A 24,155-nucleotide genomic window follows, 5' to 3' on the forward strand; every position below is an offset into this window, starting at 1 on the left:
GAATAGTGCTTGGCACAGAATATGGGTATGTATGGATAAGTTAATAGATTTATTTTTGTTTGAAATACAGTTGTTGAACTTCTTCCTTTCATGTACTTTATTTGGGTCTATTTTGTCATCCTTTTTCATGCATCGCCTAATTCATTTATTTCTGTCTACAGGTTACAAATTTTCCCCTGTCCATATCCCACAGATTTTAATAAATATAATGCTTTCATTGCCTGATTCTAAAAGAAACTGTAATTGGTATTTTGATCTCTTTAGCTTAACATTTTAAGATATATTTAATTTTTCAAAATTTTATTTTTAACTCTCCAGATATGTGCATTTTTGTTGTTGTTGTTAATTTCAGGTTACATTTTAAGTAACAAATGTGCCCTATATGCTAGTAATTTTAAAAAATGTTGCAGTTTCCTTCATGCCTTAATAAATAGGTACTTTATTGTGATGGTTCCATGTGTATTTGTTGGGTACCAAGTATACTTTTGAGTACCTCTATGAAAGTTTACTAATTCTATATTCTTTATGAATTTTTTAGCCTGTTTGATTTGTTGGTTTTTATATGACTATGGGATTGTGAATTTTTCCTTGTATTTATATCAGATTTGTTTTATGTATTGCATAAAGTTCGTAACTTATTTTCATGGCCAGCTGCTGAAATACTGGTAAGTTTCTTTTAAAGGTTTCAATTCTCTTTGTCTCATTAACATTGCTATACCTGATTTCCTCTTGTTTACTATTTATTTGACTGTTACCTCTGTGTTAGGTATGAATCTAAAAGAATGGTGTACAGTTGGATTTTTAATCCATTCTGAGTTTTGTGATTCATACTTTATCTGGACTTACTTTGTCCATTTATTTTGTCTGTCTTTGTCTTCTTGTCTCCTTTCTTACTGTAGTGGACATCTGGTGTTCCTTTACCAGTATAGCATTTCCTTTTTTGGGGCCATATTTTCAAAATTCCCAAATTTTCCTTGGGAATACACATGGTTTGGATGAACTTGACTCCTGTCCAAGCTAAGTTCTAGGCCTAACTCCTTCAGGAGCTGGTTCAGGGACTAGACCCAAACCAAGCCAATCAGAGCCAACGCAAGTCCTGGGCAGCTTGTTGAACCTTGTGGGAAAGGGATTTTCTCTTTTATTTGAACTTGAAGGTATCATCTTGCCACCACATATAAAAAACTTGCTGAAGAGTGAAAGAATGAAAGGAAAGCATTATCTAAGAGATGAAAGAGATAAAATCAAAGTCTCTAAAGTCAGTACTATCCCTAGACTTCTCAGTTCTATAATTCAATAATTATTGAATTCAATAAAAGTTCAATAATTTCCTTTTTGCTAATGCTTTTCCCCCCTTATGCCAATTTGAGTTAAAGTCACTTCTCACCAAAAGAATACTGATAAACACATTGTCTTTTAGTAGATTGAGTTTTCTTTATACAACTATTTTTCCAGTTAATAGTCTACTGTCTTTTTCTAAAAATGATTAGAAAGTTTTCTATTTAATATTTATTCTTTTAGTGGTTTTCCTTAAACTTGCTTTTTTTTAATTTTTGGCTGCATTGGGTCTTAGTTGCCGTGCGCGGTCTTTCTCTAGTTGCGGTGAGCGGGGGCTAATCTTCATTGCATTGCGTGGGCTTCTCGTTGCGGTGGCTTCTCTTGTTGCGGAGCACGGGCTCTAGAGTGCAGGCTCAGTAGTTGTGGTGCATGGGCTTAATTGCTCCATGGCATGTGGGTTCTTCCTGGACCAGGGCTCGAACCCGTGTCCCCTGCATTGGCAGGCAGATTCTTAACCACTGCGCCGCCAGGGAAGCCCTGTCCTTAAACTTTTTAACAGACATACATAAATAAATTTTAATTTATTTGCTTTATGTATTTATTTTTGGCTGCGTTGGGTCTTTGTTGCTACGCGCGGGCTTTTCTCCAGTTGCAGAGAGCAGAGGCTACTCGTTGTGGTACGCAGGCTTCTCATTGCAGTGGCTTCTCTTGTTGTGGAGCACAGGCTCTAGGCACGCGGGCTTCAGTAGCTGTGGCTCGCGGGCTCTAGAGCACAGGCTCAGTAGTTGTGGTGCATGGACTTAGTTGCTCTGTGGCATGTGGGATCTCCCTGGACCAGGGCTCGAACCCATGTCCCCTGCCTTGGCAGGCGGATTCTTAACCACTGCGTCACCAGGGAAGCCCAACAGACATACTTTAACTCTAGTCATTGTTAAATATAAATTTATCAGTGTCTATATTCTTCACTCTAATAAAGATTCATAGCATATTACCCCGACCTTCTTTTACTCTCTCTGTTAACAGTATCTATAATCAATACTTCCCTAATTCTAAGGATAAATTTTACTAATTTTGTTGTTTCTTGTATCCCACTATTTCTCTAGGATATATTTACCTTCTTGCTGAAGAATACCCTTTCATATTTCTTTCAGAGATCATCTGTGGGTGGCAACCATTTTGCATCTTCGAATGTCTAAAAATGTCTTTATCTGGCCCTCACATTTAAATAGGAACAGAATTCAGGGTTCAAAGTTTTTTTCTTTTCAGTATTTCAGTGAAGTGCTCTCTTTTTTTTTAAATTGGGGTATAGTTGTTTTACAATGTTGTGTTAGTTTCTACTGTATAGTGAAGTGAAGTGGAGTTCCCTGTGCAATATAGCAGGTTCTTGTTAGTTATCTATTTTATACATATTAGTTAGTGTATCTTTTTGTGTTTAATTTGTGGGTAATCTTTCCTTTTCCCTCTCTGGTAGCTTTTCAGTTCTTTATCTTTTATGTTCTGAAATTTCACTCTACTACAGGGATTGGGAAACTACAATCGGTGGGCCAGATCTGTCTCACCACCTGTTTTGGTACAGCCCATGAGCTAAGAATGGTTTTACCTTTTTAAATTTGAAAACAAAATCAAAAGACTATTTCGTGATGTGAACATGATCTGAAGTTAATATCTCAGTGTCTATTATTACAATTTTATTGGAACACAGCCACATTCGCTTACTTACACATTATGTCTACTTTCACACCACCATGGCAGAGCTAAGTAATTGTGACAGAGACCTGCAAAGCCTAAAATATTTACTACCTGGCCAGAAAAAATGTGCTGATTCCTGTTTCTGTGTATATTTTTATTTGTTTAAACAGCTAAAATTCTGGGAATTATTTGGCTATTATTTCTACTGGTTTCTACAAGGATTTCTTACTCCTGTATCACAATCAATATTCCAAATCAAAACTTTTCAGATGTGTCCATTCTATTATTTAGCCCAATGATTGTGTTTTTTCATTAAGATTTTTTTTCTTCTCATTTCCAGATACTGGAAAGATACTTGGCTGGTCTTGCCTGAAGAGTGTAATATTCTCTCTTATCTCTCTAAAAATAGTCAGACCTCCCTGGCGGTCCAGTGATTAAAGACTGCGCTTCCACTGCAGGGGGCACGAGTTTGATCCCTGGTTGAGGAATTAAGATCCCACATGCTGTGCGGTGCAGGAAAAAAAAAAAGTAAATATACCCATTTTGATGTCTTGTTCTGATTGTTGTAGTGAGTCTCCTTCCAGGGTTGAAAGTTCTTCCATTTTTTATTGGTTCTTCCAATATTCTTCCAATATTCTTCCAATATTCTTCCATATTTTATTGGTTGATATTTGTCCACTTTACTATGTAGTAGAGAACAGACTGTTGCCTCTGCACTGGCTGCTTAGGAGAGAGCAATGTGGGGTTGCTAGTGTTTTAAATGGGAATAGGGGGATGGATGGGCCATGCTGCCCCAAGATCCCATACTCACTGCTTTTGTCTTTCCTTTATGGGTAGGATGGGATGTACAGGGTTCAACTTCCCGGGATGCTTCTTCTTCTGGTTTCTCTCTTGCTCTTGGTTTCAGTCAAATTAAGGTATGAATCATCTGTAAGTACTGCTCCCTTTATCTGTGGCAATTATCTTCCTCATCTTCCTGCATAGAACCTAAGCTCTGGCTCCCTCTTCAATCCGATTCCATCTGCTTTCCTTCTTTTAGTCCACTGAAAGTTTCTCCTATTACTTCAAGTGGTGCTCTGCATTTCTTATTTTTATATGGTATCAGAGACTGAAAACTACAGGATGCTTTGTTTACCTCCTTGAAATGAGAAGCTAGTCTGTATTACTGTTACTTTTTAGAAGTCCACTGAAGTTTTGTTTGTGGCCTAATATGTATTTTGTAAATGGTCTCTGGACAATAAACCACAAAGGTATCCATTTTCAGGGAATATTTTATTATGGCTGCAAATAACAGGTTTCAATTTCTCCTTTTTATTCCTTTTGGAGTTTCTGCTTCAAGAATCTGATGTTATCAGGACAGCTTTTTTGGGGTGTTTAGTCTTTTTTAATTCAGCTTTTGTTGTCATTCTGTAGTTGAATACTTTTCTTTTAATAAGTGAGTTTGTTCCATTTATATTCACTGACTTAAAAGTATTTGTTTTAGTTCTCTCATCTTTATGCTGCGTGGTCTGTGTTTTTCTTTTTTGTGTGTACATGTTTTCTGATTGAATTAGAATATTTAGAGTCTGGCTTTGGTTTTTCAAGTGTTTAATTAATAGCCTTAAACCCTCAACTTGACTTATCAGCTTTAGAGGGTAGCTGTTGAGGCCCTGCTAATGAAACTTACACATATATTTCTTCCTCCTCTCTACATCCCACTTTTAGTTATATTATTTTTTCCAGAATATTATGTTCTGCCTCTATCCTTTTATATTTAAATGGATTGAACACTCACTATTATTTCTTTTCCACCACGGCCATTCCATTTCTGGGCTCTCTGTTTTGGTTCATCTCTTGGTTTTATGATTATGTCCTTTTTAAAGAAGAGCTCATGGGTGCTTTATTCCTTTCAGTTCTTGTATGTTTGAAAATATCCATTTGTGTTTTCATGTTTGAATGCCATCTTGGGTTAGTATAAAATTTTAGGATATAGAATTTCTTTCTCTGAGAAAGTTATAAATATTATTTTATGATCTTCTAGTATTTATTTTTACTGTGGAGGTACCTGAGGCAAGGCTGATTTTTTTTTCCTCTTTTGTCTGGTGACTTGCATTTTTTAAAAATGGAAAAAGCCCCCAAAGTAAACTTTTATTTATCTTTGAATTCTGTTAAATTCACCACACATCTATGGGGCCAGTCATCATCAGTATTTCCTGGATATGGTGTGACTTCTGACCTTTCAGATTCAGGTCTTCTTTTATTTCAAAAAAGCTTTTCTGTTATCTTTGAATTTTTTTTTCTATTTCATTTGCTCCACTGTCTAGTATGTTTAAGTTAGATCCCTTTTGTTTTCCTTATATATACCTAATTTTCTGATAACTTTATTTTGTTCCTTTCTATTCAGTTTTACTTGATATTTCAAAGCCTTCTTTCACATCTCTGTTTTTTCTTTGCTAGTTAAGAATTATACATCCACAAAATGATTTTTAATGGTTACATGGGATTGCACTGTGTATATGTAGGATAATTTTATTAATCTTCTTCTTATTAAATACTTAGGTTGTCTCCAGTTTTCACTATTATAAACATCTACACATCTTCTTAACAGTAGTGATATTGCTTCATAAGATCAGTACACTTACCCCAATTGGTATTAATGAAGCCCCCTGCCAAAAAACTAAATCATGCCTGTGAATCAACTTGCCTGTCTTTTCTGATGCACTCAGACTTAAGATAATCAATGAATGATGAATGATTTTAAGCGTTTCCTCTGGGTCTTTGACATAAAAATGAGGTCCCAGTTTTGTGGCTAAGCATATTAAGGAAATCTCTAGATTAAAGAAGGTGGTTTGGTGATGGCTTCTTCAGTACTCTCAAAAAAGATATTCAAGACTTAATGGTACAATCTCTATGGAGGACTATTTGACATTATCTACTGAGCTGGGTATTTTCTGTTTATCCCTCTAGATCTACTCTTCCCCTAGCTCTGTGCCCCAGGAGGCTGACCCAAATGGACCACACCATTGGGCTCTCTTGTCTTCTGGTTTCTGGTTGGAAGCTAAAGCGAAGTGCCTGCAGGATACTGAAGCATATGAGAATGAAACGGGATATTCTAGCAGCTCTCCCTCAGCTGGGTTGTCACAGGTTGGCTAAATCCCATTACGAAGGTCACAAGTTCTGTCAGGTGACCCTCTCCATATAGCTCTTCTCTTTGGGTTCTGATGATGGTTTCACCTACTTGTCCTTTTAGGCCTAGGGATGAAATGCTCCCACCATACCTAGTTCTGGGTGTCTGCATCATTTCTTGTTGGTTTCTCTAAAATCCTCCTGTGTCTTTGCAAGTTTGCTATCTGTTTGCTACACACTAGAAATTTATCCCGCATATGTATAAAATGACACATAAGGTTATTCACTGCAACATTATATCTCTAATATTTCACTATTTTCACTATAATGTTTGTGAACGGAGGAATGTAAAATAATGGTATAACTATATAGTGGAATATTATGCAGTTATAAAAAGCTTAGCACATTCATTAAATATATTTATGGAATAATCTCCAATTTATTGATTTGTTTTTTCTCCAACCTTCAGTTATTCTTTTATTAATTTTTTCATACACCTCAGGGCCCCCCAAATATTTGTGATGCCTCATTTATACCTCAATGATCATAAAATACAAGTATCTGGTTCACCATGCTGCTCTCCCAATCTTTGTTGTTATCATTTTTAGCTTTATTGAAGTTTGATACAAAAAACTGTACACACTTAGTGAATACATCTTGATGATTTTGGATATATGCTTATATCTGTGATACCATCACCACAACCAAGGTACTAAACATATCCATTACCTCCAACATTTCCTTGTGTTTTTTTTTTTCTTTTGTAGGAACACTTAACATGAGATCTATCTTCTTAACATATTTTAAAGTGCACAATACCATTTTTTAACTATAGATACTATGTTGTACAGCAGATCTCCAGAACTTATTCATCTTCTATAACAGAAACTTTATAAAAGTGTGGAAAAAGCAGGAAACTAAATAATGAGTATGGTACCATATGTGTAAGAGGAAGAAAGAAATAAAAGAATGTATATGTGTATTTGCTTTTATACATATACACATATGTATGTATATATGTGTGTTTGTGTATGAGAGAGAGAGAGTGTGAGAACACGTGGGAGGGAGTGGGGATGGAGTGTCTTTGGAAGGGTGCACAGAAAATGATAACAGTGGTTGCTTCTGGGGACAACTGGGTAGCAGGAAACTTACTATTTATTCTTTTATTTGAATATTAAATCAAATTAATATACTGCCTATTCAAAATGCATTACAATGCATTACATTAATAATAAAGATTAATTGAGAGGCTTAGAGAAACAATGACTAAGGAAGAATCATAGGAACTGCTAAAGGAATCGCCAGAAGATGAAAAGAGCCAGCAAATTATAGTTACTGAAATGTTCTAAGCAGTAAAAGTCTTGAATAATTTAATTTCTTACCACAGTCCCTTTATGGAATTATACCCTATTATAAATCCTTGTAGAGGTTACTTCCTGTTCAGGGTTGAAAGCACCAAACCATGTTTGATAAAGATTTGTTTTAAACATGATGATCTTTACTACTTAAAACAGCTTCAGTTCTAGCCTCCTCCTGTATTTATAAACAGGGTGTACTAACATCCCTAGCAAAGTAGTATGACTGCACAATGATCTCAGTTTTCAGTGAAAGGTACAACTCCATTAAAGGAAATGGCACATGAGAAGACTTTTCAGGAAATTAGTGAAGAAGGAGAGAGAAGACTGCTGGGGAAATATTCATTTAACTGAAGTTGGTTAAAATCACTCATTTTTATGATATTCAAAAATGGTAGAAATAGGAAAGGATTACTAGCTTGATTTTTTAAGGTGGTCCTAATGTGGTTATTACCCCTGTTAAAAAAAGTTCTACAAGACCAAGGCAGACTCACTCACCCTTCCTGGAACTGTGCTTGGGCAGACTCCTCTGCTACAAGGGTCTCATATTCCTCAGCAGCAAACCTGTCCCAGTCAGAGGGCTCAGGACTGTCATTCTCAACATCCTGATTGGGAAAAGGACAGCCACAGGAAACAAAATCAAAGACAAAGAATTGGAGATAGGTCATTACAAATGTTTTACATCACTGAAAAAAAACCTATCTGAAACATGTTTCATTTAAACATGTTAAAAGTGGTGCTAAAGTAACATTCCTAAAGTGATTTTCTACACCGTGAATTAAAAAATTATAAGGCTGTTCAGCAGCTAGACTGTTTAGGTCTAGATTCTTCAGCCTTGTTATCAGAGGCTCTTCTCTAGCCCCTTCTCCTCTGGCACTTTGCACAGCAGCTATCTGGAGTGACTTGTGGTTTGCTTATGCCCACCTGAAATGTACCATCCCTTCCTCTGACAAATTTTTATTGCTTCTTTCAAAGCCAGCTCAGATACCGTGTTATCTGTGTTATCTTTTAGAAACTGCCCTTCTCCCCCCAATCATTTCCTTCGCTATACTATGCTTGGTTGCCACCTTTTGCTCTTCTGTCGTTTTTCATCTCTGTATACCCATTCTTTATATACTGAATCATCTCTATATAACCAGTGTCTTTTCAACACAGTGCTTGGAATTTACTGAGCACTTTCTGCACTTTCAGAATGTTGATAATTACCACCTCTCAGAAAAAAAAGGAAAATTTAAAGGTAAAAAATTTAAAGTAAAATTTATAACATAAATAAAAGAAATGAAGGGGGAAAAAGGGCATATATTTTCTTTTCCTTCTACAATACAGGCAGCATCCTGGATTATATGTTCTAGGTAAAATGATGTTTTTCCATGATGAAATTGAGTTAGTATTGCCCTAGGGTGTAAGGTTAGTTATGCCTAGAAGAATGCAAGTACCTAAATATTGACTACACAATGCCTTAATTACTGTATTTAATCCACTTTAAGAACTTCACCCCACCCTTTTAACATCTCTGAAATTGGCATGCATCTCAGACTTACAATTGGCAATAATTTTTCTTGCTTAAAGGTATATAAAATAATGGGGCATCTTAAACTCAATGATATAATACTGACTTCAGGCTAGTGATAATGCATCTTGATATGCCCCAAGTTCCAGTGCAGAGTATTTGGTTTTAGGAGCTGATCTTTATATTCTTACAAGTACAGTTATGCAACATATGGAAGACAAAGAAAAGACTGAGAAAGTTTCCTGTACTTGTACTCCTATAGGACTCAACTGAAACAGTTCTTTTCCATCAATATAATTTTTACTCTTTAAACAGGGGATTAGAAGAAGTGGTGATATTCTGCTTTTTGTTTGTTTCGTGTTTTTCTGGACATGGGTTTTCTGAGAGTCCACAGGTTTTTGTGTATGGGGAAGGCAGCTCACCCCTCTTCAGCTGTAGAATGTCTTCAAACTGATAGTCATGTACAGTGATCATTACTACTTGAAAAAGTGTTACGTTATCTGAAGGTTGTCTTATTTTGGAGAGCATCTAGTTTTTATTACCTTGTCATCCCGAAATTGAATGGTACAGTTAAATCAAGCCCAATATACTTTCTAATACTATGGGAAGATATGTGCTCTAGGTCCTTTATTCTCTCATTTCAGTATGTGATGAAATGTTTTAAATGTTACCTCTTTAAATACCAGAATTCCTGCAGACAGAGACCATTTTTATCTGTAGCACACAACCCCTGATACTGCAGCCCTCAAATAGAAGTTAAAACTATACTGGTACCTTCTGGACCGCAAAGGGATCTCTCTGTTCATGGTCTAAGTATTTCTCCAGATTAAAGAAAGTGTCATAAAAGATGTGAGCCATTCTGCATCTCTTCAGATCTCGTAGAGTTATTTTGCCTGTGTAAGAACAAATCTGGTAAATTTCAAGAGCTGTTTTGGCAAGTGAAAAAAACTTTTACTGAAGTTTAAAAGTATGTGCATATGCTTATTTGATTATAAAAATTGATTTCTTTTTTTTTGAGGTAAAGTTCACATAAAATTCACCATTTTAACCATTTTAAAGGGTACAACTTAGTGGCTTTTCGTACATTCACAATGTTGCAGAACCATTACCACTGTCACATTTCATAGCATTTTCTTCACCCCCAAAGGAAACTGTACCCATCAAGCAGTCCAACTCCATCTCCCCTCCCAAATCCTCAGCCCCTGGCAATCACTAATCTGCTTTCTGTTTCTATGGAAAAAGCCTATTTCTTTTTTTTTTCTTTAAACAATTTTTTTAATTTATATATTTTAATTTTATTGAAGTATAGTTGATTTACAATGTTGTGTTAGTTTCAGGTGTACAGCAAAGTGATTCAGTTATACATACACACATATTCATTCTTTTTTAGATTCTTTTTTCATATAGGCTATCACAGAATATTGGGTAGAGTTCCCTGTGCTATACAGTAGGTCCCCATTGGTCATCTAGCTTAAGTATAGTAGCGTGCATGTGTTCATCCCAAGCTCCTGATTTATCCCTCCCCACCTTCCCCTCTGGTAACCATAAGTTTGTTTTTGATATCTATAAGTCTGCTTCTGTTTTATAAATAAGTTCATTTGTATCTTTTTTAAAAAAAATTAGATTCCACATATAAGTGATATCATATATTTGTCTTTCTCTGTCTGACTTACTTCACTTATGATAATCTCTAGGTTCATCCATGTTGCTGCAAATGGCATTATTTCATTCCTTTTTATGGCTGAGTAATATTCCATTGTATACACGTACCACAACTTCTTTATTTATTCCTCTGTTGATGGGCATTTAGGATGCTTCCATGTCCTGGCTATTATAAATAGTGCTGCAATTAATACGGGGGTGCCCGTATCCTTTCAACTTACAGTTTTCTCTGGATATATGCCCAGGAGTGGGATTGCTGGATCATATGGTAGTTCTATTTTAAGTTGAAAAAGCCTATTTCTTAAACAGAATTTGCCATCAATTGTTGGTTCTATGCTAACAATAAAGGAGAAACTTAAATACTTCTGTATTTGGAAAGCCTGTATGGAAGACTCTGGGAAGTTAAATAATTTAGGACCATCCAGGATTATATCCCACACTCCGTTACAGTGCAACGGAGTTTGCATTGTACACCTAGGTGTACAATGCAAATGGCTCTTTATTCAATCTTACCATCGTTGGCTGGCTTCACCAGGTCAAGCATCTGGCACAGCAAATCATGGAATGGCAAGGGCTCAATGCCCATGGCTTCCATCCGTTCACACTGCTCCTCATAGAAGTATTCCAGCTCATACATGGAGAGCACACCATCCCCATCCACATCCATGCAGCGGAACCAGTACTCAATGCTAGGAGATAAGGATACTCATTAGCAATGGCCCGTTAAAGGTCCTTTATTCACTCAGATTTATTATTGTTCATGTTTCTTTTAAAAGTTACATATGTGTATACTTTAGACTTAGACATAGTTTTACAAAATTTATCAGAAAAAATGGCAGACCTTTATTTTCTCTTCCCCAGATCCAACCATTTTCAACACCTGATTTTGGTTTTTATCTTTACATTTCAGTTAAGATGTCTATATTGCTCCTTTCTCATATTTCTGTTTTAAGGAGTGGATTAATTTTGCACTATGAAAGATGAGGTTTCAGCTGTTTTGCCACTCATTCCACCTTACCCACAGCCCTCCCCAGCCTCTTAATATATAGATAAATTACTCAACATTCAGAGTTTATAACTACATTTTCCTTTTCTCTTTTATTTGCTTAGTTTTTGGGGTACAGTACATGTTACTAATTCAACCCCAAAACCTCTACCAGTTTTCTACATCCATAATCAGTCCCATTAGGTATTCTATCAATTGCATTTCCTTGAAGTCTTTCTTGGTTCCTTCTGACTTACTCTCATCTAGACTGGTTGATCTCTAGGCCTGGTTCACAGTTTCACTCTAGGAATTCCCTTCACCTTTCTCCTGTTTCTTATGTATCACATTTTCCTCATTCTTGGTTTACTTCCTTGTTTGGTGTAACACATCCTTCAGTAGCTTCCTAAAAGCTACATTTTTAGATCTTGGATCATTGAAAATACCTTTTATCTACTCCCAATGTAGTTGGTATTTATAGAATTATAGGTTGGTGGTTCTTTTCCTTCAGAATTTTAAAGGCACTGATCCATTGTCTTCCATTTATCCATTGTTGTTGAGAAGTCTAAAGCCACTGATCCTTTGACTGTAACCTGTTTTTTTTTTTTTTTTCCTTTGAAGCCTATAGAGGTTTCTGGTGTTTTGAAATAATATGAGGTGCCTTGGTCTGTATCTAATTCACTTATTTTGCTGGGCTCAATCTGGAAACTAGTATTCTTTAGTTCTTGGACATTTTCTCAAATTATTTTGTTTCTTCCCTGCCTCTGTTTCCCCTTATCCATTCTATTTTTGTGGCATTCTTATAATTCAAATCTGCATGGTCCAATATGGTAGCCACTAGCTATATGTGGCTAGTCCAATCTGAGATGTCTTTAAGTGCAAATACACAACAGATTTTGAAGACTTAGGAAGAAAAAAAACAGTAAAACATCAATACTTTTATACTGAGTACATGTTGAAATAACATTTTAGATATATTGGGTTAAATAAGATACATAATTAATTTAAATCTTATGTTTCTTTTTACTTTTTTACTGTAGCTAATTTCATTAAAAAATTTTAAAACATTTTAACTAAAAATTGTATGTATTTAAGATATATAACAAAATAATGTGATATACACAGTGAAACGATTACTACAGTAAAGATGTAAAAACGATTACACAGTAAACGATTACTACAGTAAAGATGTAAAAACGATTACAGTAAAAACGATTACTACAGTAAAGATGATACTTAACATATCATCTCCTCACAGTGTTAACCATTTTTTTTTGGGGGGGGGTAGGGATGAGAGGACCTGAACTCTACCCTCTCTAAGTAAATTTCCAGTATTTAACACAATATTATATTAAATGTATAGTCATTATATTGTACATTAGATCTCTAGATTTACTCATTCTATATAACTACAACTTTGTACCCTTTGACCAGCATCACCCCATTTCCCTCACACCTCCAGCCCCTGGTAACCACCATTCTACTCTCTGCTTCCATAAGTTTGACTTGTTTTTGATTCCCATATAAGTGAGATCATGCACTATTTGTCTTTCTGTGCCTGGCTTATTCCAATTAGCATTATGTCCTCCAGGTTCATCCATGTTGCAAATGATAGGATTTCCTTCTTTTTAAAGGCTGAGTAATATTCCACTGTGTGTGTATACATATACCACATTTTCTTTATCCATTTATTCTTTGAGGAACATTTAGGTTGATTCCATATTTTGGCTATTGTGATAATGCTGTAATGAACAAGGGAGTACAGATATCTCATCAAGAGACTGACTTCAGAGTTATGGTTCAAGATGGTCAAGTAGAAAGATCCTGAACTCACCTCCTCCCAAGACATGCCAAATCTATAGCTACATATGGACCAATTTCCTCTGAAAAAAACTAAAAACTAGCTGAGTGACTCCTACATATTGGGCAAATGAGAAAAAACTCACACCTAAGTGGGTAGGAGATGCTGAGACACAATCTTGCTGTAAACCCCAACCCAGCACAGTGACCCACAATCAGGTAGAAACTCAAAATCCAGAGCTTCTCCCTGAGGAGCAAAGAGTTTGAACCCCACATTGTGCACCCAAACTTTTAAAGACATACAACCGAGACCACTCCCCCCAAGTCTAGATTCTTTCCCCTCCTTTTTTAAAATTGAAGTATAGTTGACATGTAATATTATATTAGTTTCAGGTGTACAACATAGTGATTTGACATTTATACATATTATGAATTGATCACCACAACATATCTAGTAACCATCTGTCACCAAAGTTATTACTGTATTATTGACTGTATTCCCTATGCAATACAGTGCATCCACATGCCTTATATATTTTATATCTGGAAGTTTGTACCTCTCAATTTCCCTTCATCTATTTCACCCAACCACCCCCTTACCCTCTGGTGACCACCACTGTGTTCTCCATATTGGTGAGTATGTTTCTGTCTTATTTTGTTTGTTTGGTTTTTAAATTCCACATATAAATGAAATCATATGGTATTTGTCTTTCTCTGTCAGACGTATTTCACTTAGCATAATACCCTTAAAGCCCATCCATGTTGTTTCAAATGGCAAGATTTCATTCCTTTTTTATGGCTGAGTAAAATTCCATTGTGTGTGTGTGTGTGTGTGTGTGTGTGTGTGTGTGTGTATCACAGCATCTTTAGCCACTTATCTATCGATGGACACTTAGGTTACTTCCATATGTTGGTTATTGTGAATAATGCTTCACTGAACGTTGGAGTGCACGTATCTTTTCAAATTAGTGTTTTTGTTTTCTTTGGGTAAATACCTGGAAGTAAAATTGCTGGATCATATAGCAGTTCTATTTTTAATTTTTTGACGGACTTCTACACTGTCTTCTGTAGTGGCTGCACCAATTTACATTCTCACCAACAGTGCATAAGGGTTCCCTTTTCTCCATATCCTCACCAACACTTGTTATTTGTTGTCTCTTTGATAACAGCCATTCTGAAAGATGTGAGGATCTCATTGTGGTTTAGATTTGCATTCCCCTGATGATTAGTGATATTGAAGATCATTTCATGTGTCTGTTGTTCATCTGTACGCCTTCCTTGGAAAAATGTTTATTCATGCCCTCTGCTCACTTTTTAATCAGACTGTTTTTTTTTGATATTGTGTGAGTTTTAAAATATATTTTAGATATTAACCCCTTATCAGATATATCATCTACAAGTATTTCTATTCAGTAAGTTCCCTTTATGTTTTGTTGATGGTTTCCTTTGCTGCACAAAACCTTTTTAGATTGATGTCTCATTTGTTTATTTTTGTTTGTTGCCCTTGCCTGAAGAGACAGATCCAAAAAAAATATATATTGCTAAGACCAATGTAAAAGAGTATACAGCCTATGTTTTCTTCTAGGAGTTTCATGGTTTCAGGTCTCACATTTAAGTCTTCAATCCATTTTGAGTTTATATTTTGTATATAGCATAGAAAGTGATCCAGTTTCATTCTTTTGCATGTAGCTGTCAAGTTTCCCAACATCATTTATTGAAGAGACTGTCTTTTCCCAATTGTATATTCTTGGCTCCACTGCTGTACATTAATTGACCATGTAAGAGTGGGCTTCTTTCTGGGCTCTCTATTCTGTTCCATTGATCTATGTGTCTGTTTTTCTGCCAAGACCATACAGTTTTGATGACTGTAGCTTTGTAGCATAGTTTGAAATTAGGGTGTATGATACCTCCAGCTTTGTTCTTTCTTAATATTGCTTTGGTTTTCACAGTCTTTCGTGGTTCCAATACACATTTTAGGATTATTTGTCCCAATTCCATGAAAAATGCCATTGATACTCTGATAGGGATTGCACTGAATCTGTAGATTGCTTTGGATAGTATGGACATTTTAACAATATTAATTCTTATATCTTTCCATTCATTTATATTGTCTTCAGTTTCTTTCATCAGTGTTTGATAGTTTTCAGAGTATAGGTCTTTCACTTTCTTGGCAAAATTTGTTCCTGGCTATTTTGTTCTTTTGGTTGCAATTATAAATATAATTGTTATGTTAATTTCTTTATGATAATTCATTATTCGTCTATAGAAATGCAATAGATTTCTGTATATTGATTTTGTATCCTGAAGTTTTACTGAATTCATTTATTAGTTCCAATAGTGTTTTGGTGGAGTCTTTAGGGTTTTCTATATATATTATCATATCATCTGCAAATAGTGACAGTCTTACTACTTCCTTTCCAATGTGGATACTTTTTATCTCTTTTTGTGTGATTGCTGTGGCTAGCACTTCCAATACTATGTTGAATAAAAGTGTCAATGGTGGAAATCTTTTTCGTGTTCCTGATGTTAGAGGAAAAGCGTTCAGCTTTTCACTGTTGAGTATTTTCTTAGCTGCTGGTTTGTCATATATGGCCTTTATTATGTTGATACATGTTCCCTCTATATCCATTTTGTTGGAGAGTTTTTATCAAAAATGGATACTGAATTTTGTCAAATGCTTTTTCTGCATCTAGTCACATGATCATGTGACTAGATCATTTTATCCTTCACTTTGTTAATGTAGTATATCATGTTGATTGATTTGTGCATACAGAACCATCCGTGCATCTGTGGAATACACTTGATAATGGTGTATGGTTCTTTTACTATATGATTGAAATCAATTTGCTAATATTTTGTTGAGGATTTTTGCATTTTATGTTCATCAGACATATTGGCCTGTAATTTTTTTTGTAGTGTCTTTATCTGGTTTTGATATCAGTATAATGAATTTAGAATTGTTCCTTCCTTTTCAATTTTTTGGAATAGTTTGAGAAGGATAGGTATTAACTCTTCCTTAAGTTTGTTTGAATTTACCGTTGTCTGGTCCTGGGCTTGTTTGTTGGGCTTTTTTTTTTTTTAATTACTAATTCAGTTTCATTATTGGTAATCTGTTCAGATTTTCTATTTCTTCATGATTCACTCTTGGAAGGTTGCATGTTTCTGGGAATTTATCCATTTCTCCTAGGCTGTTCAATTTGCTGGCAAATAACTGTAGTAATCTTTTATGATCCTTTGTATTTCTGTTGTGTCAGTTGTAACTTCTCTTTCATTTAGTTTTTTTCACTGATCTTTTTTCCCCCAGTCTTTATTTCATTTATTTCCATTCTGATCTCTATTATTTCCTTCTACTAACTTTGGGTGTTGTTTGTTCATTTTCTAGTTTCTTTAGGTATAAGCTTAAATTGTTTATTTGAGGTTTTCCTTGTTTACTAAGGTAGGCCTGTAGTGCTATAAACTTCCCTCTTAGAACTGCTTTGCTGTGCTCCAGTTTTTGGAACACTGTGTTTCCATTTTCATTTGTCTCAAGGTATTTTTAAATTTCCTCTTTGATTTCTATATTGAATCATTGGTTGTTTAGAAGCATGTTGTTTAGCTTCTATGTGTCTGTGTTTTTCCCGGTTTTCTTCTTGTAATTGATTTCTACTTTCAGAAAAGGTGCTTGATATGATTTCAGTCTTTCTAAATTTATTGAGACTTGTTTTGCGGCCTAACATGTGATCTACCCAAAGTATATTACATGTGCACTTGAAAAGAATGTGTATTATGCTATTTTTGGATGGAATGTTCTGTTAAGTGCACCTGTGTCATTTAAGGGCAATATTTCCGTATTGATTTTTCTGTCTGAATGATCTATCCATTGATGTAAGTGGGGTATTAAAGCCTCCTATTATTATTGTATTACTATCAGTTTCTTTCTTTATGTATGTTAATATTTGCTTTATGTATTTAGATGCTCCTATGTTGAGTGCAGAGATATTTGGAAGTGTTATATCCTCTTGTTTGATTGACCCCAAGGATCGTTATGTAATGACCTTCTTTGTCTCTTCTTACAGTCTTTGCTTTCAAGTCTGTTTTGCCTGATATTAGTATTCTAATACTAATATCATTAATATTAGATTTCCATTTCCATCTAATACTAATATCATTAGTATTCATTTCCATTTGCATGAAATATTTTTCTATCCCTTCACTTCCATTTAAAAAAATTTTATTTATTTATTAATTATTTATGGCTGTGTTGGGTCTTCATTGCTGCATGTGGGCTTTCTCTAGTTGCATCGAGTGGGGGCTACTCTTCATTATGGTGCATGGGCTTCTCATTGCAGTGGCTTCTCTTGTTGCGGAGCATGGGCTCTAGGTGTGCGGGCTTCAGTAGTTGTGGCACGTGGGCTCGGTAGTTCTGGCTCATGGGCTTAGCTGCTCCGCGGCATGTGGGATCTTCTCAGACCAGGGCTCGAACCTGTGTCCCCTACATTGGCAGGTGGATTCTTAACCACTGCGCCACCAGGGAAGTCCCTATCCCTTTACTTTCATTCTGTGTGTGTGTCTTTAGATCTGAAGTGAGTCTTCTGTGAACCATATAAATGGGTCTTGTTTTTTTAATCCATTCAGCCACGCTTTGTCTTTTGATTGGAGCATTTAGTCCATTTATAGTTAATGTAATTATTTTAAAAAATATTTATTTTATTATTATTAATTTTTGGCTGTGTTGGGTCTTCATTGCCACGTGCGGGCTTTCTCTAGTTGTGGCAAGCAGGGGCTACTCTTTGTTGTGGTGCACAGGCTTCTCATTGCGGAGGTTTCTCTTGTTGTGGAGCATCAGCTGTAGGTGCGCGGGCTTCAGTAGTTGTAGCACGTGGGCTCAGTAGTTGTGGCTCGTGGGCTCTAGAGTGCAGTCTCAGTAGTTGTGGTGCACAGGCTTAATTGCTCTGCAGCATGTGGGATCTTCCTGGACCAGGGCTCAAACCTGTGTCCCCTGTGGCAGCAGATTCTTAACCACTGCACCACCAGGGAAGCCCCTAATGTAATTATTGACAGGTATGTACTTACTGCCATTCTGCTGTTTTTGTAGTTCTTCTCTGTTCCTTTCTTCTTTTGTTTCTTGTTCTCTTTCTTTCTGATTTGATTACTTTCTTCCATGTTATGTGTGTATTCCTTTCTCTTTATTTTTTGTGTATCTGTTATATGTTTTTGGTTTGTGGTTACCATGAGGTTCATATACAACAGTCTGTGTATACAGCAGTCTGTTTAAACTGATGGTCATTTAAGTTTGAGTGCATTCTAAAAGCACTACATTTGCTGCCCCCGATATTTTATGTTTCTGACATATTTTGCATCTTTTTGTTTTACTACTTTTGTCTTTTAACCTTCGTACTAGCTTTGTAGGTGACTGACCTTTACTATATGTTTGCCTTTACCAATGAGATTTTTTTCTTACATGATTTTCTTGGTTCTAGTTATGGCCTTCACTTTTCTGTTTAAAGAAGTCCCTTTAACATTTCTTAATAAGGCTTATTTAGCGGTGATGAGCTCCTTTAGCTTTTACTTGTCTGGGAAACCCTTTATCTCTACTTCAATTCTGAACAGTAACCTTGCCAGGTAGAGTATTCTTGTTTGTAAGCTTTCTTTCTTTTAGTACTTTAAATATCATGTCAGTCCCTTCTGGCCTGTAAAGTTTCTGCTGACAAATTGGCTGACAGTCTTATGTGGGAGTCCCTTGTTGCTTTTCTCTTGTTGCCTTAAAGATTCTCTCTTTGTCTTTAACTTTGGAGATTTTAATTATAATGTATCTTGGTATGGGTGTCTTGGGTTCATCTTATATAGGACTCCCTATGCTTTCTGCACTTGGATGTCTGTTTTGTTAGCCAGGTTAGGAAAGTTTTCAGTCATTTTTCTTCAAATAGGTTTTGAAGAAAACTTTTGCTCTCTCTTCTCCTTCTGAGACCCTTGTAATGTGAATGTTAGTACACATGATGTTGTCTCACAGGTCCCTTAAACTATCCTTAGTTTTTTTTTTAAATTTAATCTAATTTTATTTATTATTATTTTTTGGCCACACCATGTGGCATGGGGAACTTCCCTGACCAGGGATCAAACCCGGGCCCCCTGCAGTGGAAGTGTGGAGTCTTAACCACTGGACTACCAGGGAAGTCCCAAACTATCCTCATTTTACAAATTATTATTATTATTTTTTGCTGTTTTGATTGGGTGACTTCCACTACCCTGTCTCAGATTGCTGATACATTCTTCTGCATCCTCTAGTCTGCTGATTCCCTCTGGTGTATTTTTCATTTCTGTTATTTTATTCTTTAGTTCTGATTGGTTCTTTTCTGTGTTTTCTATCTTGTTACTGTTCTCACTGAGTTCATCTATTTTTCTCCAGAGTCCAGTGAACAACTTTAAGACTATTGATTTGAACCCTTTATCTGGTTAATTGCTTATCTCCATTTTGTTTAATTTTTTTCTTTTGGTTTTGTCTTGTTTTCTTATTTGTCTCCTCATTTTGCCTAACTGTCTGTGTTTGTTTCTACATAATATGTGTATCAGCTACATCTCCCAGTCTTGAAAGACTGGTCTTATGTAGGTGTCCTGTGGGGCCCAGTGGCAACATCACCCCTGGTCACCAGAGCGAGGTGCTCCTGGTTATCCCCTGTATGCACTGTGTATGTTCTCTTGTTGTGGTTGGGCTGCAAGTGCTGTGGGTGCACTGGTAGATGGAGCTGGTCCCTGGTCTGGCTAGCTGAGTGGCTTGGCCGCAACTGCTGTTGACACCCTGGTGGGCAGGGCTAGTCCCCAGCCTGGCCATTCATGAGGCCTGGCTGCGATTGCTGTGGGCACATTAGTGTGCAAGGATGGTCCCCTCTAGCAGGAGCCACTTTTGAGGGGCACTGGTGCTGGTTGGGGCCACCTGCCAGGTGGGGCAGGGTGGGAGTTGCTTTGGAGGGGATGGCTGAGGTTGGTGGGTTGGGTGGGGTGAGTTCTCAGAGGAATGCTGGGGATGGATGCCAGGTGTTAGGTAGGTTGATGGAGAATGACAGAAATGGTGCCTGCCAGAGCCAGGCCAGCTGCGTGGAAGGAGAGCAAAAACAAAAAGGGAGCCCACCAGCACTTCTATCCCTGGAGAAAGTTTCACCAGAAACCTGCCCCTCTGACACATGCCCTAAAATTAGTCAATGAATCTCCCTCTTGTATGATTCAGATTCTTTCCAAGCTGCTATCTCTGTGCTGGGACTCAGAGTGAGTTTGTACAAGCTCTTCAAGAGTGGAGCCTTACTGGACAGCTACATGTAAAAGAATGGAAATAGAACGCTCCCTAACACCACACGCGCACACACACACACACACACACACACACACACACACACACACACACAGCTACATGTAAAAGAATGGAATTAGAACACTTCTAACACCACACACACACACACAAAGAGTGGAGCCTTAGGCTCTCCTGGACATAAGCCCAGCTGATTTTCAAAGCCAGACATTGCAGGGGCTCATCTTCCCTGAGCAGGCCTGTGGGCTGTGAAGCCCGACATGGGGCTGGGGCCCCTTGCTCCTCAGGGGAAACCTCCTTGGTTACGATATCCCTCCTGCTTGTGGGATTGCCACACCAGGGGTATGGGTTCTGCTGCACTGCATCTCTGCCTCTCCTACCTGTCTTGATGTGGCCTTTTATTTATATCTATGGTTGTAGAAAATCTGTCCTGCTAGTCTTCAGGCTGTTCTCAGAGACAGTTGTTCCATAGTTTTAGTAGTTTTAGTGGCTCTGTGGGAGGAAATAAGCTTAGATTTTCTTTCTCTGCCATCTTGATCCGGACTCTCTCTGAAACACTTAGCTTTGAAAACCAATGAGGCTTGAGTTCATGAGACCTACAATGCTCTAGTGAAGTGAGAAAAGGCTCTTAAAGGGCTTGCATGCTTGGACTCACCTGCCCCAGGGCCAAGTACAGAAGCAGCCGCTATAGAGGTGCCCAGATTTTCTGTTAAGGAGGCTAATTTCCTTATCTTAAAGCCTCGGCCTAAGGGGCAAGCGTCTAATTTAACACACATCTGGGGGCCTGCTGGGCTACTGTGAAAGGACAGACTAGCAGGCACCATGTTTACACTCTCCCTCTGCGCCTCACTCCAGCCACAGGGCACCAGTTTCCCACTCTCCCTCCGCCTTACAGAGCACAAGTATTTCTCAGAGGAAAGCTTTTACATAAGGCTGGTGCTCCAGTTTTTGTTGCTGCCACCCACGGGATGCCACTTGATTGCCTGGCTCTGGAGGCCTGTGTTTCTGGGTTTCATGGGACCATAGCAATTGGAGACAGTTCTTAGCAGGCCACCACATCAGGGCACAGCACACATAGCAGACTGAAACACACTCCTTGTCTTTCAGTGAGAGGCCTATTTGCTTATCCAGGAACTTGGGCCTAAGGGGCAGGCTGCTGGTTTGGCACACGTCTAGAGGCCTGTGGAGGCGCTCTCAGGGAATGAAGGCTGATGGATGCAGTCTTTGAGCTCCCTTCTGCCATATTCTAGCTGGTCAGTATCTCCCAGGAAGGAGCTTATAAACTTGTCTGACTCCTTAGTTATTGTGGCTGCCTCCAGGGACATCTCTAGATTGTCTGGCTCTGGTGGCCACCAGGGCTTATACTCACGGGTTCCACAGGACTGTAACCAATGGAGAAAGAATTCTTAAAGAGCTACCAATCCCAGGGCACAGCAAGAGGCAACACACCCAGGAGCCCAGTCTCTCTGTTAAAGAAGCCTATTAGCTTACCATCAAAGCTGCAGTCAGAGAGGTAGAATTCTTAATTAATCACAGATCTAAGGGTAATCCCTTCCAGAGACCTCAAAGTGCCTTCATACTCTCCCTCTGCTGCACTCCAGCATGCCAGTATCTCCTGGAGGGGAGTTTTTATATACGTCTGGAGCCCTGGTTTTTGTGGCTGCCACCCAGGGGACACCTTCTGATCACCTGGCTCTGGTGGCCAGAGAGGCTTGCATTCCCAGGTACCATGAGACTGTAACGACTGGAGAGACAGTTCATAGTAAGCGACCATGCTCAGAGCACTACACAAACAACAGAGTGAAATATAACCCCACCTAGTCTTTCTGTGAAAGAGGCCTAGTTGTGTGTGCTGGGTCACTGGCCTTAGTCACAGGCCTCAGGTTTGGCTCACATCTAGGGCCCTATGGAGGTGCTTTCAGGAACACAGGCTGATGGATGCCATCTTTGCACTCTTACTTTGCCTTGCATCAGCCTGCTGGTATCTCCCAGAAAGGAGTTTATATAGTCATCTGGCACCCCTGATGTTTTTCGATTGCTGCCCAGGAATACCTCCCAATTACTTAGTTCTGATGGCCAGTGGGGCTTATACTTGTGGTTCCACAGGACTGTATATATTTGCATAATTTAAGAGCTGCTGATGAGAGTCTGGCTTGTAATCAGCCTGAATCTAGGTGCTGACTGAGATCCTTCCTTTTGGGACACTGACCGGTCTTTGCATACCCTCAACTACAGGGAACCATCAAACTTAAAATAGGATGCTTGGATAAGTACAGAGATTTGACAGACAACCACGAGCTAGGGCAGGGTTGAACCATAAGGTTCATCTCCTATGTGAGGCCACTACTTCAAGACTGGGAGAGGTGTTTGTTTTATCTAATGCATAGAAACCAACACAGAGAGTCAAGCAAAATGAAGAAAGAGAAGAATATGTTCCAAACTAAAGAACAAGAAAAAAAAAATCTCAGAAAAAATCCTTAATGAAATGGAGATAATTGTCTTGCCTGATAAAGAGTTCAAAATAAGGGTCATAAAAACGCTCACCAAACTCAGAAGAAAAAAAGAATGAATACAGTGAGAACTTCAACGAAGACAGAAAGTATAAGAAAGTACTTAATAGAAGTCACAGAACTGAAGAATACAATAACTGAACTGAAATACACTAGAGGGGTTCAACAGCAGACTAGATGAAGCAAAGAAAAGATCAGTGAACTCAAAGATAGGGTAGTGGAACTCACACAATCAGAGGAGCAAAAACAAAACAAAAATATTGAAAGAAAGTGAAGACTGCTTAAAAGACTTACGGGACAGCAAACAGACCAACATTCCCATTACAGGGGTCTGAAAAGGAGAAGAGAAAGGAGCAGAAAACTTAATTGAAGAAATAATGGCTGAAAATATCCCTAACATGGGGAAAGAAACAGACATCTGGATCCAGGGAGCCCAGAGAGTTCCAAAAGAGAGTAGCCCAAAGAGATCCACAGGAACACATATTATAGTTAAAGTGTCAAAAGTTAAAGACAAGGAGAGCATCTTAAAAGCAGCAAGAGGAAAACAACTAGCTACATACAAGGAAACCCCTATAAGTTGATTTTTCAGCAGAAAAATTGTAGACTGGAAGGGAGCAGGATGGTATATTCAAAGTACTAAAAGAAAAAACTTCTAGCCAGGAGTACTCTACCAGGCAACATTTTCATCAAGAATTATAGAAGAGATAAAGAGTTTTCCAGACAAGCAAAGCTTAGGGAGTTTATCACCACTAAACTTGCCTTACAAGAAATAAAAGAAAGGTACTTTTTTTTGAATTGAAAAAAAGAAAACAGTGCTGGACTTCCCTGGTGGCACAGTGGATAAGAATCTGCCTGTCAATGCAGGTAACATGGGTTCTATCCCTGGTCCGGGAAGATCCCACATGCCGTGGAGCAACTAAGCTGTGCACCACAACTAATGAGCCTGCGCTCTAGAGCCCATGAGCCACAACTACTGAGCCTGCGTGCC

General features: G+C 37.8%; 1 protein-coding gene across 4 annotated transcripts in view; it reads right to left on the reverse strand.

Annotated features, from left to right (window-relative positions):
• PPP2R3A (protein phosphatase 2 regulatory subunit B''alpha) overlaps positions 1-24,155 on the reverse strand; it is a 222,679-nt gene that overhangs the window by 16,672 nt on the left and 181,852 nt on the right. For all 4 annotated transcript variants that reach the window (XM_030873423.3, XM_030873425.3, XM_060298583.2 and 1 more), the window contains 3 exons: positions 11,110-11,285; positions 9,709-9,827; positions 7,923-8,029 (listed from right to left, as the gene is read on the reverse strand). In XM_030873423.3, coding sequence (XP_030729283.1) covers positions 7,923-8,029; positions 9,709-9,827; positions 11,110-11,285 — 402 coding nt within the window. The remainder of the gene's footprint in view (positions 1-7,922; positions 8,030-9,708; positions 9,828-11,109; positions 11,286-24,155) is intronic.

Source organism: Globicephala melas, chromosome 4 (assembly GCF_963455315.2).
Source record: "Globicephala melas chromosome 4, mGloMel1.2, whole genome shotgun sequence".
Taxonomy (NCBI): Eukaryota; Metazoa; Chordata; class Mammalia; order Artiodactyla; family Delphinidae; genus Globicephala; species Globicephala melas.